We start from the raw sequence: 21,238 nt of genomic DNA on the forward strand, positions 1-21,238 counted from the left end.
TTTAACAATCTTTCAAAATACTCTGCCCATCTCTTCCTTACTGCATCCATCTCAATTAACATCCTTCCATCCTCTGCTTTTACTCGTTCTTCCTTCCCAGACTCTCCCTTTCGCACCCTTTTCACCTCCTTCCAAAACATTTTCTTATTCTGTTGAAAATTCTCTGTCAGCCGCCTACCCCACCTCTCATCTGCTGCCACTTTAGCATCACGCACAGCCCTCTCTCACTCTATTCCTCTTTTCCTTATACCTTTCATATGACATCTCATCCTTCCTCTGCGCCACACTTCATATGCACGTCTCTTCTCAGCCACAGCCATATTTACTTCCTCGCACCACCATTCACTTCTTTTTCTTACACCACCACCCACACGTCTCACACCACACACCTCTTCTGCATACCCCACCACAGAACTCTTAAACAACTGCTATTCCTTCTCCACGCTGCCATTTTCCCGATCTTTCACTGCGTTCCACTCATCTTTCAATTTCTCCTGATACTCTATCTTTTTCTCTCTTTTATCCAACTCACTCACTTTCAAAACCTCCCTGCCACACCTAACCATCCTAGCTCTCACCCATCTCTAACCTACTCTTAACTTTCCCTCCACCAGGTAGTGGTCAGACATACCTCCACCCTCCCCTCTCAAAACTCTCACATCCAACAATCTTCCTATTACATTCCTAGACACAACCACATAGTCCATCAAAGCTCTATCAACAACCCTTCCACCCTCCTTCTCACCCATGTACAGTATACTTATAAATATCTTTCTTCTCAAACAGCGTATTCCCAATCACCATCTCTCGCTCAACACACATCGCTATCATTCGTTCCCCATTTTCATTTCTTCCTGGCACACCATGCATACCAACTATGCCTTCAACTGCTACATTTCCCACTCTAGCATTCAGATCACCCATCATTACCACATTCACATTCGCTCCAAAACTCTGCAGACACTCATCTACATCATTCCAGAAAGACTCCCTCTCTTCTTCATCCCTTTCACTACCAGGCCCATATGCACTCACAAACACCCACAACTCACGTTCAAATTTCGCTTTCACCCACATCAGTCTCGATGACGCCTCCTTCCATTCAATCACACATTGCTGTACTTCCGGACTCACTAACAAGGCCACACCTTCTCTTGCCCTTCATCTATCAACACCTGCCAATCTTCCATTCACACTTCCAAACATAGACTCTCCCTTCCCTTTCATCTTCGTTTCACTCAAAGCTAACACATCCAACTTTCTTCTCACAAACATTCTCCCAATCTCCTCCCTTTTAGCCTCAATCGTACTACATCCATGCACATTCATAGACCCAATCTTCAGGGTACGGGGATAACTCCATCCCCCATCCCTTTCTCTGGCCTGCCTCTTTTTAGGAACTAAAAAACAGAGGAGGGGGTCCCTAGTCCCCTCACCCCGCCCCTTTTAGTCGCCTTTTACGACACGCAGGGAATACGGTGGCAGTATTCTTCCTAACGCAACCTGGCCGCAGAGTAGTAGTACCATCCCATAGTGCGGCCAGGTTGTGTCCCCCCCGCGACAGGGGGGATGAATATATATATATATATATATATATATATATATATATATATATATATATATATATATATATATATATACGTGTGTGTGTGTGTGTGTAGATAGATAGATAGATAGATAGATATTCATTATAGTGTCGATTCCACGTCTTACTGGATCATACTAGCTTAACACTGTTTTCTCCCCTCGTATTAGCTCTTGTATTTGTTGCTGAGTAGTCCTGGTCTCTCTGGTCAAGCAGATCCGCCAACCGCTGCCAATAAATCGTCCTCGCTGAGCGGTTCCGCGCAGTGAACTGGTGTTCTTTTACTGAAGAGAACGTTTTGCCACAACCAGGCGCAGGGAATAATGTGGTGGTCTGGTTCCTGGATGAATGGGGCATATGCATCTCTCCAGTTAACTAATCGGTGCACCATATTAGGCTCCACATAATCCTCTTATTTGGTTTTACGGTTATTACCCAACGCTGTAAATGGCTTCCTGGATTACAGGAAGCCATTAAGGATGTGACTCAGTGTAGAGTCGCATAAACTTAGCACTACATCCAATGAGTAGATGATGGGCGGCTCATCATTCTATTTGGAGACTTTTTTATTCCATTTTTTGCGTCACTGTTGTTCATTCATGTCACTCTACACCACTTACTCGAATTCCTTAATAATATCATTTACAAAACTCTCCCTCCCTCCCTCCCTCCCTCTCTCTCTCTCTCTCTCTCTCTCTCTCTCTCTCTCTTGATTCTGTAAATTAGTTTCGTACGAAGATCTCGCATTCTTACATTATAGATGGTATTAACATTACTTCATGGAATCCTCTTTTACCCTTCTTACTCTATTTTTCCCATATAGATTTTCAACGTCTTCAGAGCCCTGACCACTTTTCTTCTTTGAGGGATTCCTGCTTAATTTTCACAACTCTAACTCTCTTCACTGAGTAAAACATTATAACAGGAATATATCACAACAGGCATAGAGTTTGTGCAGACCCCCAGTTAATTGACCTTCACAAAACTTAGTCAAATAGCAAAAATACCGTCCTTTACTGGCAAGAAGAGCATCATGATCTCTATACATACCATCTGGAACACTCCAGTCTTCTCTGTTTTTCACCAGGTTCACTCCTCACTTCATAACTCCTGGAAGTTCTCCTAACTCAGTAGTTTATATATTTCGGCCCTCTTATGAAACTGTTCAATCTGCAAAATGATCGCTCTGTTTACATAATGACTAAAAACTCTGCGATTTGGTAAATGACTATTTGATTGACCACTTTGCTGACAACCCAACAGATATACCCTTTTGAACGTTGTCCCGATTTTGACCTTGCTCTATCTAGTCTGCCGGCGAAATGTTGTAGACGATTTAGCATCATACGAACTGGCCGCAGAAACTAACGAGAATAAAAGTAACAATGATTCAGAATGTGATGAAAGCCAGTCAGAAGTTGATGCTAGCCTCCTGTGGTAAAAACTTCTTTGACTATGATGCGTTCAATGGCTGGAAAAATTATAGACCGAGACCCAATGCTCTTTGGTGGAAAAAAAAAAAAAAAAAGTCTTGGTGATCGAAAGCTGGACATTTAACTGGCCAAAATAACTTAAAATAATACATAATTTTATCCTATTTGACTTTCTTTTGCTGATTTAATTCGACCCTGGTAGATTACACTGGAATTGTCCTAATTCCGCTCTGTCCACGGACCAGCAAAGCTTGTGACTGTAAACACATTTGTCGTTCGGGTATTAGTAAACAAAGTCTATGCTTTTTTCAGTTTACAAAGATTGTAACGTGCCTCTCCATTGATGATGTGTCTCAGGAGGAGGTACAGTACATCTGTGACAAAGTAGCCATTACTGACTCCATTTGGCATGGTCAGGGCTTCCTTAAATGAAGCTGCAGTAAGTCTTGTCAAAGCGGCTACTGTTCGTGCTTCACTAATTAGACCTCATGAAACTGGAGAAGAAAGTGCCACTCCTCCACCAACTTCTCTGATGACGATTTTTTACTCCATTAACCTGCTATCCATTATTCTTTTGTGTTGATGCTACTTTCAGGAGATTTTGCATAGGATTAGAGATCATTCGAGTTGGACAGCCCTTCAATGCGAGTGGTCTTTTCAACGATGCACTAAGTAGTTTGATCGGCAGCAGGAAAGTTATGTAATCAAACTGAAATGGTTCTTTTATTAGCTTTTAATGCCGGGCATACTTAATTTAAAAGACCGTTCATTCTGGTTGTAAGAGATGTTTCAGTAGTTTAGTTGGAATAAACTATATACCTGTTGGAAATCTTTCTCTTATACTCTAAATAAGTACGTGGGTGCGATGGAAAAAAATTACAATCCTACCGTACCTTTCCCTCACTGAATTCATAATATTTAACCATTCAGACATCCATCCATTCTGTCACATGCTGTAATACCAGTACAGAAGCTTGAAACAGAAGTAATTTTTTTCTCTCTCCACTATCTTTATGTAAAGCCTGTCAAAATCCCTATTGCAGGCACAGATATGGTGGGAGCATGGGGGGGCGTCTGTCCCCCTGTTTTTGACAGATCACTGGTTACTGGTAATAATAATAATTAAAAATAAAAACATTGCTATATACTGGACTACAATATATGCAAAAAGAGGTTACACTAATGTTATCATACAATCATTCCAAATGAAAGAAGGGATTTGGCATCAAACGTGGAGGATTGGTACTGAATTAGCATAACTTCAACCTTGTAATTCTGTCAAAGATCACGGTCGCCCTTTTCCAAATTGGTGGATACGGCCCTGCAACTATTCGCCATGTCACACGAATTTTTTACTAATATCTATAAACAACATAAATATATGGTAAACCAAAGTAACATTTAGTGATATGGACCTTTACATTTTATGTGTAACGTTTCGATCCAACTCTCGTCCCACATGCTGCACCCTCAGGTCTGGCTACAAGGGTAAGAGGGAAGATGTAGGCTGGCTGAGTACGAGGTCTGTTCAAAATGTATCCGATCTCGTTCATTTCTCACCAACCAGTTGGGGGATAGGGGAGGGGTTTTGTGTAGCACGGTGCAGGACTTTCGTGAACATGCGTGATTAAGGCCAGTCGACACGAGTGACTCAGTGGCTGTCAGTCAGCCAGCGTTTATGGTCGTTCACCTTACACTTGTCGTGTTCCCGCGCTCGTCACGTTGACCAAAAAATGAAACAACGTTACTGCATCAAATTTTGCCAAAAACTAGATGATACCCAAGCTGAAACTATCAGGAAGATCCAGCAAGTTGTTGGGAATGAAGCCATGGGGTAACGCAAATAAAGGAGTGGTATAATCACTTCAGTAATGGCCGAATGTCAGTTGAAGACGATCCACGTCGTGGGAGGCCATCAACAGGCAGGAGTGCTGAAAATGTGATAACTGTCCAAGAAATTGCTAATGAAATTGGAATTAGCAATGGATCAACTCACAAAATTTTAATGGATAGTTTGGGCATGCAAAGACTTAATGCCAAGTTCGTTCCAAAGCTCTTTTCACGTGAACAATGAGCTCTGCGAATAAACCTTACTCAAAACATGTCGGCGTGTGCAAATCTCAATCCAGACTTTCTGAAGACTGTTATCACTGGCGATGAGACTTTGGTGTACGGGTACGACCCAGTAATCAAATCACGGTCAGCCCATTGGAAGCATGCAGGATGGCCTCAGCCCAAAAAAGCACGACAGGTCGGCAGCAAGGTGATGTGCATTTTGACTTCATTTTTCTCGACTAATGTGGCGTTGTGCATCACGAATACACTCCAGAAGGTCAGACTGTGAACAAACATTACTACCTCGACATTATCTGTCGTCTTCTTGACTCAATTAGGAGGATGAGAACAGACCTTCGGAAAGTGACAAGTTAGAAGCTGCACCATGACAACGCCTCTTCCCATTCCTCTCAATTGAGTCAGGAATTTTTGGCCAAGAACAACATCCCGCAGGTCTGGCAGGTTCTCTACTCACCAAACATGGCTCTGTGCGACTTTTGGTTGTTCCCCAAGCTCAAAACTCCTCTGAAGGGTTCCCGATTTGAGATGAGAGAAGAGATCATGACGAATGAGACGAAGCACCTGCAGGAGATACCAAAAACCGACTTTGAGGGGGGTTAGTGTCCTGGCTCGATAGGTTAGCTATTTTATTAGAGCCGAAGGTGGGATACTTTCTGAACAGACCTCGTATACATGCTTGGTCAAGCGTCTGTGTTTGTGCTTTAAGTGTGTGGAAGCAACAGTGGAAATACTACTACTAGCAATACCCCTTACACCTCCCCCAATCCATGAAATGAAGCCTGAGAGTACTGTATATAGACAATATTTTTGCAACAATGACTAGTATCTGAGGAAGCCCCGAACAAAGTGAAACGTTACACATACAAAAATAAAAAGGCCTTTACCTTTAATTGGTGCTTTAATTAAGAAGTTTTACAGGCATACTATCCATACATTTATTATCGCCATTCTTACGCAATTTTTCCAACATCTGCCTTATCACAGCATTTCTTACATTTAGTTCTCTAACTTTCCACTTCATTTGCTTATCTCTCGAATATGGCTTTTGCAATCTCACTAATACATAGTCTTCCTATTCGTCAGCTTTTTTACACCATTCCTCGTTTCTACAGTTTTATTATTCTTAGGAATCCGTTTCTTTCTTTTTGTATCCCCAAGTCGAGTCCTGCTAACTCTCAAGCATCTCAAAATAGTTCCTCCATCTCCTTATATTTCGTCTTTTTTTTTTTTCTTTTTTTTTTTTTTTTTACATATTGGACTCTGGGCAAAGGATTCAGGGCCTATCCTCAAGTCTCAATAGTTCTCCTTTGGGCCCAGTAGTCCTACATATCCACATGTCACCATTTCGGAGCAAACACCCACCAGCCATACTGAAAACATGCTAGGGCTGTCTTATACAGGACTGGTGTGCTGTTATTAGCTTGAGTACTTTTATGACCTCTCGGCTGGACATCTGGTGGATCAGAACAGTCTGCTTTTCATGAAATTTAAATCCTTAAACTGTTCCCTGCCCCAGCAGGGATTCGAACCTGGGTCCATTAGGACTGCAGGCCGCCTCTCTACCGACTCTGCCACCGCCTCCCCCTTTTTCAACTTCATCTTAAGCAAATCCATTTTTTTTTTTTTCATACTAAATACCTGCCAACTCCTTTACCAGCTATATTTTACAACTGCAAAGAATTTTCCGGAACTGGAGAAGGACATTTTCGTGCTATGGCACCAGTATAACTGGGCAGTTCTGTTACCATTCATTCAAACGAGCCTCAGTTCCCTGCCCCCCGACTGGAGGATGGTGGACTGTCAGAGAATGGCAGCTTCAACCAGCAGTCCACCGGGTTGACGTTTCAGATGAACTTGGAGCTTCAACCATTACTGCTGCTTCTCCTAATTCGGATTCATTGTTTTATATACATATATATTATTTTCATCATGAATTTGTATTATTTCCAGCCTTTAGCAAGACGAGGCGGTAGAGTTTGTGTGTGTGTGTGTGTGTGTGTGTGTGTGTGTGTGTGTGTGTGTTGCCAAAATATTTCGAAAAGTTATGGACGAATTTTCACCAAATCTTAAGGAAATAGCCACTATGTGGATGTCAGAAGCCTATTATTTTATGTAAGAGTTTTACGAAAGACAACTGATTGCCAGCCGCCCTATGTTTTTAAATATGAACTGGCTTTCTGTGAAAGGCAGTGACTGGACTCTGTAGAGATTTGTGAATATTCGTCAAAGTTGGTTTATAAGTATATTTTCCCTTAACCATCAACATATTTTGGCGGGCGATTAGCATTCGGGCCCCGAATGCTTTTGTTTCATTCTCAATGCATTCCTTTGTCATTTTACTACAACTACATTCGGGCATACAAGGAAACCATTTCATTCATTCCTTTTTCTGGTTGTTAAGCCTCTACATATCACCCAAAATCTTTCTAATTGACACCAATGTTAAACGTATAAAGATTAAGCATTTTTAGCCAAGCATTTCATGTACCGCTATGCACTCAACAGATTTTCAGTGATCTGATCGCTATATCTTTTTCTTGTTCACCTCCCACCATTTTTTTTCAGTAAAGAGCAGGTCAACGTTAGCCAAATGGAGAAAAAATTATGGAATTCCGTCCCCCGTCTGCTACACCACATGATCGATAACAACCACTAACTTCGTTCTCTTCTGCCCCAGAAAACGTATTCCTGGCTCAAGACGTACTCAGCATGCTGGCGTCGGGGCCGCTGCATGACCAAAACCTTCTGCTGGTCACAGATGACCTGAGTCAACATTTACTGGATGTGGGCAGGGTGGTGTCGGTGGCAGGAGCTTCCCACACGCCCGTCCTCCTCGTCACTCAACACTCACTTCTCCACACAGCCCATCCCGCCCACCACACACAAGGTTCCCTCCTCACCGCCATTCTCCTCTTCCAACACGACCCCACCGCCTTCCTTCTCCCCCTGGCAGACAACAGACACTGGAACCCCAGCTACCTCGTCCTCTTCTGCCTGGACCCAAACCTCAACACCACCATCGTCCTCAGCCAGCCCGTCGTCCAGCGATCCAGGTTCATCCTGCTGCTCCAGCCAGCTGCCAATGCCAGCCGACCCCGTATTCTTGCCTACACCTCCAGACCTACAGATGTACACCACTCAGTCAAAAAGACTACATTAGGAGTCTGGAGTCCTGGCAAATTTCACAGTAGGGAGGCACTGTTTCCTCCCCACCTTCACGACTTTGGAGGTCAAGTCTTCAGGGTGCCAATGATATGCTATGATGAACCTTTCATTTACTATGACAGGAAAAACATGGCAGGTGATTGTATTGGTGCCAACGCAGAAGCTATAGAGATTATTGGTAATAAACTTAACTTTCGAACGAAATTTGTCCAGATGGATGAGGTAGTGTGGGGAGTCAAACGGAATGGGACATGGGTGGGGATGTTTCACGAGCTGATGTACAAAGATAAAGATCTGGTGATCAACACACAGTACATCACTCCTGATTCAATGAGTGACTTTGATTCGACTTACCCATATTGGGAAAGTGGTTTTGGAATAGTCCTGGAAGTACCTCAACCATTAGCCCAGTGGAGGAACATCCTTTATCCTTTCTCCCCAGTAACATGGGGTTTCGTGTTTGTTACCACGGTGGTGATTTCCATTCCGTTGGCTTTCATCCTTCGCAGGTTCCGTCACACCAGCGACCCCACTGGTATCGCTCTCAAGGTGAATCACACAAACACAGACTGCACTTTCTCTCCCTGTGTCACCACAACACTCACCCTTCATTAACAGTTATGCACTTTGCACTCGTCATCACTGCTTTCATATACCTTTATAACAGAAGTAGTACTGTTTATACTCAGTGTGGCTGCATCACTTACTCTGACAGTGAACTGTAAATTGTTTATAGCGTAACATATTTCATTGTCAATTAATCAAAACACCATTTTTTTATTGTTTTCAGGCCAGCTTTAACTGTATAAATTCTGCTTTCTAGTGTGACAAAGTTACCCTTATACTTTCTTTCTGTTTAATTGTGTGCACTCACTAGATATCATTGGAATCAGTTTGCCTAACGCTTGGGATAAGCACTTGCCCTACTTGAGGCAAAACAACATCACCTTCAATATTTTAGTTAGGAGTATACCAACTCCCCTTGCTATGTTTATTGTATACACTGCGATATGGACTATGAATAGCAGAAAGTGAAGCCCTTTGCAAATATTTCAAACAAGAAATTAGCGTTGTTACTGAAAAGGAAAGCACCGTATTGATGAAGGCGTCCTTTCAGTACATAATAAAGTAGAGCGGCCAGGGAGGAAACAGATTTTAAGAAAGTAGTATAGAAACAAAATTACTGGATTATGCTATCATCTACTGGCCGTATATTGTAGAAAGGAAATATTTAGATATATATACAAGTGGTAGTGATAAAGTACTCAACACACCACCAGAACACAAAATGCTGTCTGCTTTCACTGCTCTTTTACAGGAATATGTCAACATATTCATCTAAACATATTTTTCAGCTGCGCCTCAGCACACTATCTGCCTATTTTAGTAAGGATGATCCTTTAAAACTGACTAATAATACATGACAGGATTGCATGGTCACTGAGCCCCAAGAGAATGGGCAAGAAATATCCCCACCCTTGTCCCATATGAGGGTGATGACCATTTGAAGTTCACTGGACCAATGTCTGACTCGTTTCTATCAATTACCGTAGCAATTGTGACCTTTCCCTTGGTTTCCTCTCTGCTGAATACCTTAGCTTGCCTTCTAGGTCTCAGATTTTCCACATCTGAACCCAGCTAAGAGATACTCCTGGCAACACCCCTGTTCTGTGTCCTTTTACCTCCCCTACACTAATTTCCGTTCCAAATGTGATTTTTGTAGTCCCAAACTGTAATCTTCTGAATTTTCCATGCTGTGGCTAAGGCTATTCAACAAGTCTTTGACTGATGTACCGGTATTATTTACTTGTTCAGTAACTATACCGAACACCAAAAATTATTTTGGTATCTCATTTCTAAAACGGAACAGTCTTTTCACTTCACATTTTATGAATTCATTAATTTATATCTCATTATTCTTCCATGATTTCATCCTGATTAAAAGAGGTGCCGGACCATCCCATGCTGAGATACTGGTGTTGTACCTCTCTCTTTTTGTGTGTGTGTATATATATATATATATATATATATATATATATATATATATATATATATATATATATATATATATATATATATATGATTGTGTGCAAACACATACTTTAGGAAAAGAGACAGTAGGTTAATTACGTATGAGTCTGGGGGAAATAGCAGTCAGATAGATTATTTTCTGGTTAGGAGGGCCGATAGGAGGTTAGTGAGGGATGTTAAAGTTATAGGAAGTGAGGAGTGTTTGCAGCAGCACAAACTATTGATTTGTGATATGGTGCTTAAAGAACAAGTGATGAAAAAGAGGACTTATGTACCTAGGAGGAAAATATGGAAGCTGAAAAACCAAGTAGTAAGGGATGCCTTCTATAGCGAGTTGAGGAGAGTGGTGGCTGAACAGGGAGCTGTAGACAGAGGCGTTAATGAACAGTACAGAGCCCTCAAGAACAATTTCTTGAGAGTTGCTGATGTAACATGCGGCTGGACAAGAGGACCACCAAGACATAAAGTAACTTGGTGGTGGGATGAGGGTGTAGAAGCTGCAATTAAGGAGAAAAGAAGGCTTTTCGGGGAACGGAAGAAGGGTGGTAGCAAAGAGGAATATTTGGCTGCCAAGCGTAGGGCTAGGAGAGAGGTATACAGGGCAAAGTCTGAGTCACAGAGATAATTACTTGATAACCTAAATCATGGGGAAAGGAAAAATATATTTAGGGTGGCAGGTCAGGTGAAGAGGGATAATCGGGATATCATAGGTGAGCAGTGTGTGAAGAATGATGAAGGAAGGGTAGTGGTGAACAGTGAGGATATTAAAGATGCATGGAGAGAGCATTATAACCGGTTGTTGAATGAGAAGTTTGACTGGGACAGGGAAGGTTTGGAGCCAGCAGATCCAGTGTCTGGCCCTTGGCCTTTGATTGATACTGCTACTGTGAGTGAGGCAATAGGCAGGATGAGGGTGGGGAAGGCAGCAAGTGTGTCTGGGTTGACTGCCGAAATGTTGAAGGCCTCAGGCGATATAGGGGTGAGTTTAGTCACTGACCTGATAAATAGGATTATTTATGAGTGTGTTGTCCCAAATGATTGGTTGAAGAGTGTAATTGTATATGTGTATAAAGGGAAGGATGATGCCCTGGAAAGAGGAAATTATAGAGGTATAAAGCTTTTAGATCAGATAATGAAGGTAATGGAGAGAGTTTTAGAAGGTATGATTAGAGAAAGAGTGAATATTGATGAGATGCAGTTTGGGTTTATGCCAGGTAGGGGGACCACTGATGCCATATTCATTGTTCGACAGCTTCAGGAAAAATATATTGGTAGGAGAAGGGATCTTTATTTTGTTTTTGTTGATTTGGAAAAGGTCTTTGACAGAGTCCCTAGAGAGGTGGTGAAGTGGGCAATGAGAAAGCTTGGCTTGGAGGAGTGGCTGGTTAGGGTGGTTATGGCCATGTATGTGGGTGCTCACACCCAGGTGAGAGTGAATGGAGATTTGAGTGATGAGTTTTCCGTGAATGTTGGTGAGCATCAGGGGTCAGTCTTGAGTCCCATGTTGTTTATCATGGTACTTGAAGCCTTTTCACGTGACTTTAGAAACGGACTCCCGTGGAAGTTGTTGTATGCTGATGAGTTGGTGTTGATTGCAGAGAATGAATGGGAGGCAGAGGAAACCTTTAGGAAGTAGAGAGATGGTATGAGGCAAAAGGGTTTAAGGGTAAATGCAGATAAAACAAAAGTAATGATATCTAGGGTTGGTGGCGGTACTGTCAAAGACGAGGGAGAGTGGCCATGTGCAGTTTGCCACAAGGGCGTGGGAAATAATTCCATCTTGTGCGGTGTGTGTGATAAATTGGTGCGTAAGAGATGTAGTGTAATCAGAGGTAGACTGCGAGATAATGCTGATTTTATGTGTACGGAGTGCCGGGGTGAGCAGGTGGAGATCGTCAGATGTGAAAGGATTGAACTTGCTGGTGAATCTCTTGAGTGTGTGGAAGAGTTTTGTTATTTGGGAGACATGTTGTGTGCTGGAGGTGGGGCTGGAGCTAGCTCTGTGGCTAGGGTGAGAAGTGTTTGGAAGAAGTTCAGAGAGCTCTTGCCTCTCCTGACATTGAGAGGGCTCTCCCTACGTGCTAAGGGGTCTTTGTATGCAGCATGTGTTATGAGTGTAATGCTGTATGGCAGTGAGACCTGGGCAGTGAAGGAGGAAGACATTCGCCGGCTCAGACGTACAGAAATGACAATGATTAGGTGGATGTGCAGTGCGTCCCTGTGTCCAAGGCCTGGAGGGGCTGGGTTTACAATGGAAGAGTTGAGAGGGAGGATGGGACTGGAGTGTATTGGTGTTGTGATGAGGAGAGGTAGACTGAGGTGGTTTGGACATGTGGAGAGGACTGGGGATGATAATTGGGTGAGGAAGGTGAGAAGTGTTAATATTGGGGGTGGGGTTATGAGGAGTAGACCGAGAAAGACATGGGACGAGGTCATTAAGTGTGACCTTATGGTTAAGGGACTGAACAGGGAGGCTGCAATGGATCGTGCAGCGTGGAGAGCCTCCATTAGGTGACCAAGGCCGACACAAGTAAGCATGTTGGAGCCTTTAAAAACGAAACGAAACGAAACGATATACATATATATATATCATATATATATATATATATATATATATATATATATATATATATATATATATATGAAAAAAAAGAAAAAAAAGATGGGATTATGAGAACTGTGTGTGGACTTTAGAGAAAGGGAAAGATAAGGATGCAATCCGTGAAAGCTGTAGAGTAAGAAAGTCAATGGACAATGCAACTAACGAGAGCGTGATATGATGGTATGGTCATATGGAGAGAATGGATATAAACAGGGAGGTGAAAAGGATTGTTGTGAATGAATTTGAACAAGAAAGGGGACATTGTTGGCCAAGAAGATGGTGGATGGAAATGTGAATGAGCGAGATGATGATATTAGGGAACTGACAGTGGGTGAAGCTGGCTAGGTGAATTTTGTACAGAGGAGTGCATGACAAAGGTTTTACCGTCAAATAGGTGATTATGAAACACATTAGTATCGAATCACGGATCGAGAGAATTAACTGTTAATGGACAAGTGTGTAACCCATTGCGCTGGGTATTCTGTTTATTAGTTTTCCTACTATCATTCTTTCCTTTGCTTTGGAAGAGCATTACAAGTTTCTCACATCAAATGGATAAGGATAATGTTGCTAATAAATATATATATATATATATATATATATATATATATATATATATATATATATATATATCGCTTCCTCCCAATAGAGAGAGGGGCCCGAACCGGGGAGTAGCGCCCCAGGAGGCTGCCCTATCAGTGGGTGTATAATGGCGGGATAGTTGCAGTGCCAAGGCGCGCTTGGAGGGTGTCCCTGCAGCTGTCCTGGCAGGGTGCCCCGAGGCCAATAGTAAGCTGGTGGGCTAGGGGTCCCAGATCCATTGCCTGAACCTGGGACTGTGCAGTGAGTGGGGCCTGTGGTATGTCTATCCCCCTTTATTAATCCTGATTATGACAGAACACAAGAATAAGTTTCAAAGCAAGCCTGAGGACAGTAAACCACCCAGGGGGATGAGGGTGGCTTCATGAAACGTGGGAAGTTTGACGGGAAGAGCGGGGGAAGTCGTTGAGTCATTCAGTAGGAGGTGGGTGGATGTGGCGTGTTTGTAGGAAGTCCGGTACAGGGGTGGATCAGCCAGAAAGATTGTTGGGAGGGACTGTTGCTATAAGTTGTTTTGGCAGGAGGGGACAGACGGTTATGGGGGTGTTGGTGTGATGGTTGTGGAGAAATGGGTGGAATATGTTATGAATGTTATAAGAGTAAGCGATAGGATATTGGTGGTGAAAATTCTATTTGGTAGAAAGATAGCTGCAGATATATTGGCATATGCACTGGTAGGATTGGATGAAGCAGAGAAAGATAGATTTTGGGATGATTTAATATGTGTAGTGGGTGGTGTGGGATGATGAGATAGTGGTTTTGGGAGGGGATTTAAATGGTCATGTAGGTGAAACAACACGAGGTTATGAAGGAGTACATGGTAGATGTGCATATGGTGTAAGGAATGCGGAAGGGGAAAGGATACTCGAGTTTGGGGAGGCAACGGATATGATTGTGTGCAACACACATTTTAGGAAAAGAGAGAGTAGGTTAATTACGTATGAGTCTGGGGGAAATAACAGTCAGATAGATTATTTTCTGGTTAGGAGGGCTGATAGGAGGTTAGTGAGGGATGTTAAAGTTATAGGAAGTGAAGAGTGTGTGCAGCAGCACAATCTATTGATTTGTGATATGGTGCTTAAAGAACGAGTGATGAAAAGGAGGATTTACGTACCTCGGAGGAAAGTATGGAAGCTGAAAAACCAAGTAGTAAAGGATGCCTTCTGTAGCGAGATGAGGAGAGTGGTGGCTGAACAGGGAGCCATAGACAGAGGCGTTAATGAACAGTACAGAGCCCTCAAGAACAATCTCTTGAGAGTTACTGATGTAACGTGTGATTGGACAAGAGGACCACAAAGACATAAAGTAACTTGGTGGTGGGATGAGGGTGTAGAAGCTGCAGTTAGGGAGAAAAGAAGGCTTTTCCGGGAATGAAAGAAGGGTGGTAGCAAAGAGGAATACTTGACTGACAAGCATAGGGCTAGAAGAGAGGTATACAGGGCGAAGTCTGAGTCACAGAGACTTTTACTTGATAACCTGAATCATGGGGAAAGGAAAAATATGATCTTTAAGGTGGCAAATCAGATGAAGAGGGTTAATCGGGATATTATAGGTGAGTAGTATGTGAAGAATGTTGAAGGAAGGGTAGTGGTGAACAGTGGGGATATTAAAGAAGCATAGAGAGACTATTATAGCCGGTTGTTGATTGAGGAATTTGACTTGGACAGGGAAGGTTTGGAGCCAGCAGATCCAGTGACTGGCCCTTGGCCTTTGATTGATGCTGCTACTGTGAGTGAGGCAATAGGCAGGATGAAAGTGGGGAAGGCAGCAGGTGTGTCTAGGTTGACTGCCGAAATGTTGAAAGCCTAAGGAGATATAGGGGTGAGGTTAGTCATTGACCTAATAAATATGATTATTTATGAGTGTGTTGTCCCAGATGATTGGCTGAAGAGTGTAATTGTAAATGTGTATAAAGGGAAGGGTGATGCACTGGAAAGAGGAAATTACAGAGGTATAAAGCTTTTAAATCAGATAATGAAGGTAATGGAGAGAGTTTTAGAAGGTATGATTAGAGAAAGAGTGAATATTGATGAAATGCAGTTTGGGCTTACGCCAAGTAGGGGGACCACTGATGCCATATTCGTTGTTCGACAGCTTCAGGAAAAATATATTGGTAGGAAAAGGGATCTGTATTTTCTTTTTGTTGATTTGGAAAAGGCCTTTGACAGAGTCCCTAGAGGGGCGGTGAAGTGGGCAATGAGAAAGCTTGGCTTGGAGGAGTGGTTGATTAGGGTGGTTATGGCTATGTATGTGGGTGCTCGCACCCAGGTAACAGTGAATGGAGATTTGAGTGATGAGTTTTCCGCGAACTATGGTGAGCATCAGGGGTCAGTTTTGAGTCCCATGTTGTTTATCATGGTACTTGAAGCCCTCTCACGTGACTTTAGAAAAGGACTCCCGTGAAAGATGTTGTATGTTGATGATTTGGTGTTGATTGCAGAGAACGAAAGGGAGGTGGAGGAAAGGTTTAGGAAGTGGAGAGATGGTATGGGGCACAAGGGCTTAAGGGTAAATGCAGATAAAACAAAATTAATGATATCTAGGGTTGGTGGCGGTACTGTCAATGACGAGGGAGAGTGGCCATGTGCAGTTTGCCACAAGGGCGTGGGAAGTAATTCTATCTTGTGCAGTGTTTGTGATAAATGGGTGCACAAGAGATGAAGTGGTATCAGAGGTAGACTGCGAGATAATGCTGATTTTATGTGTGCAGTGTGTCGGGGAGAGCAGGTGGAGATTGTCAGGCGTGAAAGGATTGAACTTGTTGGTGAATCTCTTGAGTGTGTGGAAGAGTTTTGTTATTTGGGAGACATGTTGTGTGCTGGAGGTGGGGCTGGAGCTAGCTCTGTGGCTAGGATGAGAAGTAGTTGGAAGAAGTTCAGGGAGCTCTTGCCTCTTCTGACACTGAGAGGGCTCTCCCTACGTGCTAAGGGGCCTTTGTATGCAGCATGTGTTAGGAGTGTAATGCTGTATGGTAGTGAGACCTGGGCAGTAAAGGAGGAGGATATTCGCCGGCTTAGACGTACAGAAATGACAATGATTAGGTGGATGTGTAGTGTGTCCCTGTGGGCAAGGTCAGGGGGGGCTGGGTTTATGATGGAAGAGTTAAGAGGTAGGATGTGACTAGAGTGTATTGGTGTTGTGATGAGGAGAGGTAGATTGGGATGGTTTGGACATGTGGAGAGGATGGGGAATAATAATTGGGTGACGAAGGTGAGAAATGTTAATATTGGGGGTGGGGTTATGAGGGGTAGACCGAGAAAGACATGGGACGAGGTCATTAAGTGTGACCTTTGGGTTAAGGGACTGAACAGGGAGGCTGCAATGGATTGAGCTGCGTAGAAAGCCCCCATTAGGTGATCAAGACCGACGCATGCAAGCATGTTGGAGCCTTTAAAAATGAAACGAAACGATGAAACGATCTATCTATCTATCTATCTATCTTTCTATCTATATATCTGTTTCTATCTATCTATCTATCTATCTATCTATATATTTCTATATCTATATATTGATATCTATATATTTCTATACCTATATATATATATCAATATATTTCTATATCTATCTATCTATCTATCTATATAAAGGTAGATAGATAGATAGATAGATGTGTGTGTGTGTGTGCGGACCGAATATCCGCATCCTCATCCTGTCTGTCTATCTATCTATCTATTGCCAGACGCCTTATGCCTGTATGGGGTGGCCACAAACATATCCCCTCTATTTCGCCCTGTCCCCCGGCATTTCACTGCCCATCTCCCAGCTCACACACCCCTCTCTCATCTATCTCTCCACTCCATCCTTCTATCTCATCCTTGGCCTCCCCCTATACTCTCCCCCCTCCGCTTCAATCACATACACTGTCCTCATCAGTCTCTTGCTCTCAATCCTCTCCAGATGGCCAAACCACCTCAGTGTATTTCTTCTAACGCTTCCTATCACATCCACATCCACACCACAACGCTCCTGCACTTCCTCATTTGTCATTCTGTCTCTCCATGTGACTCCACATGCTCCTCTCAAATAACACATTCCACTGCTTCTGTCTTGACTTCTGTCACTCCAACAAGGTCCAAGCTTCACTTCCATACGTTAGAGCTTTTATAACAATACTGTCATGTAGTAACTTTTGCACTTCCATGCTCACTTCCCTGTACCTTATCACTACATTCAAGGATCCACCAACCTTTCTTCTTAGCTCTACCCTTTCAAGCACTTGACCCTCTAAACTTCCATCCGTACTCATCACACTGTCCAAGTACTCAAAGACACATTTTCCATTTCCTCCTCATCCAAACTCACTGCACATTCACTGACTCCACTTCTCTCGAAGATCATAATTTTACTCTTCCCTACATTCACCTTTAGATTCCATTTCTTACACACTCTCCCAAACTCATCCATCAAGCCTTGCAGCTCCCTTTCGTCTTCACTTAATAACACAGTATCATATTCATGTCATAAAAAAAACTTTGTAGTTACTTGTAGAGAAGTTATATATATATATATATATATATATATATATATATATATATATATATATATATATATATATATATATATATATATACATATATATATATATATATATATATATATATATATATATATATATATATATATATATATATTAGACTTGTGGACGAGCGGTTGTTATACTTGAGTTGTTTGTACGTTGATAATCTTGGTTCCCATTTGTCATGCAATGACAAAGGAGAGATAAAGAATAGTATGGGACTATTTTTATTTGTCTTGATAATGTTAACAGTCTCTCACACACGAGTGAAGTTAAGTAGAGTCCCGCTAGCTACCTCCTGTCTTGCTCTCTCTCTCTCTCTCTCCCTTTCTCTCTCAGGTTGCTAAGCCTTCCTCCCTACACCCTGCCGATTCTATGGCCTCTCTTCTTCTCAGCTTTCTTTCCTAAATTCTGATGAAACAGGAGTCGTGTCACGTGTGTTCCCTGTGGTTGGAAAGTTCTAGAAGTCTGTGTGTGAGTATGTGTGTATGTGTGTGTATGATCACTAAGCTTTGTTCACCTGGTGTATCGTTGACAAACTAACTGCATCATCTCCTGACTGGCTACTTCGTAATCTGTCGTCAGCTTTTCCTCAGTGTAACTTGCAAGATCATTTCCCATTCCCAGGCTCGCATAGAGCTGTCTGTCTGTCTATTTATCTATCTATCTATTATGATTTGTAATTATAATATGGAGTCCTAACATATGCTCGGTACACGCCACTGGAGGTCCTCCAACAGCAATTATCATTGACATATGCTAATCTATTAGTATATAATATTGATTATAATATTGTATACATATAATATTTATAGTAAATAGTAATTATTCAGTAATATTACATTTTAAACAAGTTGTATACATATTTGAATAAATGCATTAAAAGTAAACTATTTAACTGTAATACAGTATGTACTTGGGTTATTGTAGTGAAATGCATACATGGAAGAAAAAAAAAATAGTTTAAAATTAAGATTAAGGTAAGAGTTATTGATATTTCATTTAAAGATAATGGTACTGGTAATACAGAATTGTGGTATAGTTGTATGACTTATAACATTGTTGTAGCATTGTGGTAATACATAATTGTAACATTTTATGAATTGTTACAAAATATTGTGGTAATGCATAATTGTGTTGGTCTTATAATTGTAGTTACATTTTGTTAATGCAACTGTTACATAAGTGTCTTGGCCTTATAATTGTAGTTAAAGTTACATAAAAGTTACATCTTGTTAATGCAACTGTTACATAACTGGCAAAGTGTAACATAATGCAATCGTTTTTCGTTACATAATAGTTACATATCGTTTGTAGTTACATAATTGTAGTTAAAGTTACATAAAAGTTACATCTTGTTAATGCAACTGTTACGTAAATGGTACATATTGTTTGTAGTTACATAATTGTAGCAAGTGTAACATAATGCAATCGTTTGTCATTACATAATTGTTACATATCGTTTGTAGTTACATAATTGTAGCAAGTGTAACATAATGCAATCGTTTGTCGTTACATAATTGTAATAATTGCAGTCCTGACACATGAATCCGGTCACACTGCGGTCGATGATAGTGATGATGTGCCATGCCACTTGCTTGTGGAGACAACAATTTGCTTTTTTGTTTGTAGTTTATGTGGTATTTTGGCATTTGTAGTAACACTTACACTTATTTTCATTTTTTTGTTATGTGATCTTACTCTATTTCTTTTTCTTTCTTTCTTTTTTTTTGTATGTATTGATTTTCTATAGTTTGTTTTTCTTCGTTTGTCTACGCTTTTTCTGTGTTCATGGTTGCATAATTCCTGGCTAATTTCCTTGGGATCCTTTTTTAAGGTTTAGTTTATATTGCACAGATATTACTGAAAATGATATTATATAGTCCCATATTTTGTTATTTTATATAAAAAAATATATATACACTATGTACAGTATTAACTATATACACTGACTTGTTCTCCACTTGTACCTATCGTGGGTAATATGTGTGTCAGCACTGTGTGGAAATCATTGTCTTCACGCTTGTGTTGAAGATGTTCACTCTTGCTAACGTCATTTGTGTTGGCCATTTTTTTTTCTCTAGTTTACCTTGCAACTTAATTTACATGTTTCCACTAGGTAGCTTTAATTAATAAATGTTTAATACAGTTCTTTTAATCGCTCACTGAGTAACTGTGATGGTATATTTTCTTCATCTCTTTGTAGATATAATAATGTATAGCTGTATGTATGAAACACGTATTTTATGTAGGTATAAATGGTAACACTCGTTGGTAGTAAATAATTGCTATAATAAATCAATGAATATATACAGCGTAGAATATTTATTGTTGGTGATTATTTAGTGTTTGAGTTATGCAGATAACTGAAGTAAGTATGTGTATTGAAGCTGTAACTATACAGCACGTTTTATATGTTTGTGCAGAAGCTTATTGTCTATCACTGTGTATTGTATAAATGAAGTAACTATGTAACTCACTAATTTTTACCGTGGTGGGAATGGTGTTAGTGATGGTGCAGGTGGTGAGTTGACTGACGTGTCGTCTTTTCAGCGAGCACGCATGATGACGTCGACTTCCCACACTGGTAGGTGTGGTGAGTGAATGAGTAGCGATGAGTAACTTGAGTGAAGATGAGTGAGTAGGATGAGTTGTGAATATGGACTTGGTATTTGTTTCGTCGTCTTGACCTCTTCACTCCTGCGTCAGCGGTGGAGGTTGGGTGGATGTAGCAGAGAGAGGAGGGTGAGGTCTTGTAGTTGTGAGTTATGAGTCGTGTCTCACTCTTCGTTTGTTTGTTTTGTTTTTCTTTGTCGATGTTTTCTCGGTCCTTTTCTCTTGTGATTCACTCGTTATGGGATGAAGACTGTCGCTACTTGTAGGTGCATGTAGAAGATTATACAGACAACTCGTAGAGTTGTTACTTGTAGTTGATTGTAGATGGTTGTAGTTCGTTGGTTCGTCGTAGAAATTTCAAGATTGTTTGTATCAGTACTTTGTTAAACTACTTGCAAGGCGTCCTGTGACCTCTTCACCTCTACATCAGCGTGATGATCGGGGAGACGGAGGGGGTATTTTTTTGTTTTCAAGCTTGATATTTTGTAGGAATTCACTGCTGTTTCGTAGACGAGGTTCGTATACGTTCACTGCTACCAAATGTCATAAAAATAGACTTTGTAATTACTTGTAGTGGAGTTATATATATTAGACTTGTGGACGAGCGGTTGTTA

The 21,238-nt window shown here is 41.4% G+C and overlaps 1 protein-coding gene across 1 annotated transcript in view; it reads left to right on the forward strand.

Annotated features, from left to right (window-relative positions):
* Window positions 1–5,119: 5,119 nt before the first annotated feature.
* LOC145398068 (glutamate receptor ionotropic, delta-2-like) overlaps window positions 5,120–21,238 on the forward strand; it is a 145,239-nt gene continuing 129,120 nt past the window's right edge. Inside the window, exons 1-2 of the mRNA XM_080271025.1 lie at window positions 5,120–5,276; window positions 7,772–8,808. Of these exons, the coding sequence (XP_080127151.1) occupies window positions 5,120–5,276; window positions 7,772–8,808 (1,194 nt within the window). The remainder of the gene's footprint in view (window positions 5,277–7,771; window positions 8,809–21,238) is intronic.

This window comes from Coenobita brevimanus, chromosome 44, assembly GCF_032717465.1.
Source record: "Coenobita brevimanus isolate Jiangsu-jjx chromosome 44, ASM3271746v2, whole genome shotgun sequence".
Taxonomy (NCBI): Eukaryota; Metazoa; Arthropoda; class Malacostraca; order Decapoda; family Coenobitidae; genus Coenobita; species Coenobita brevimanus.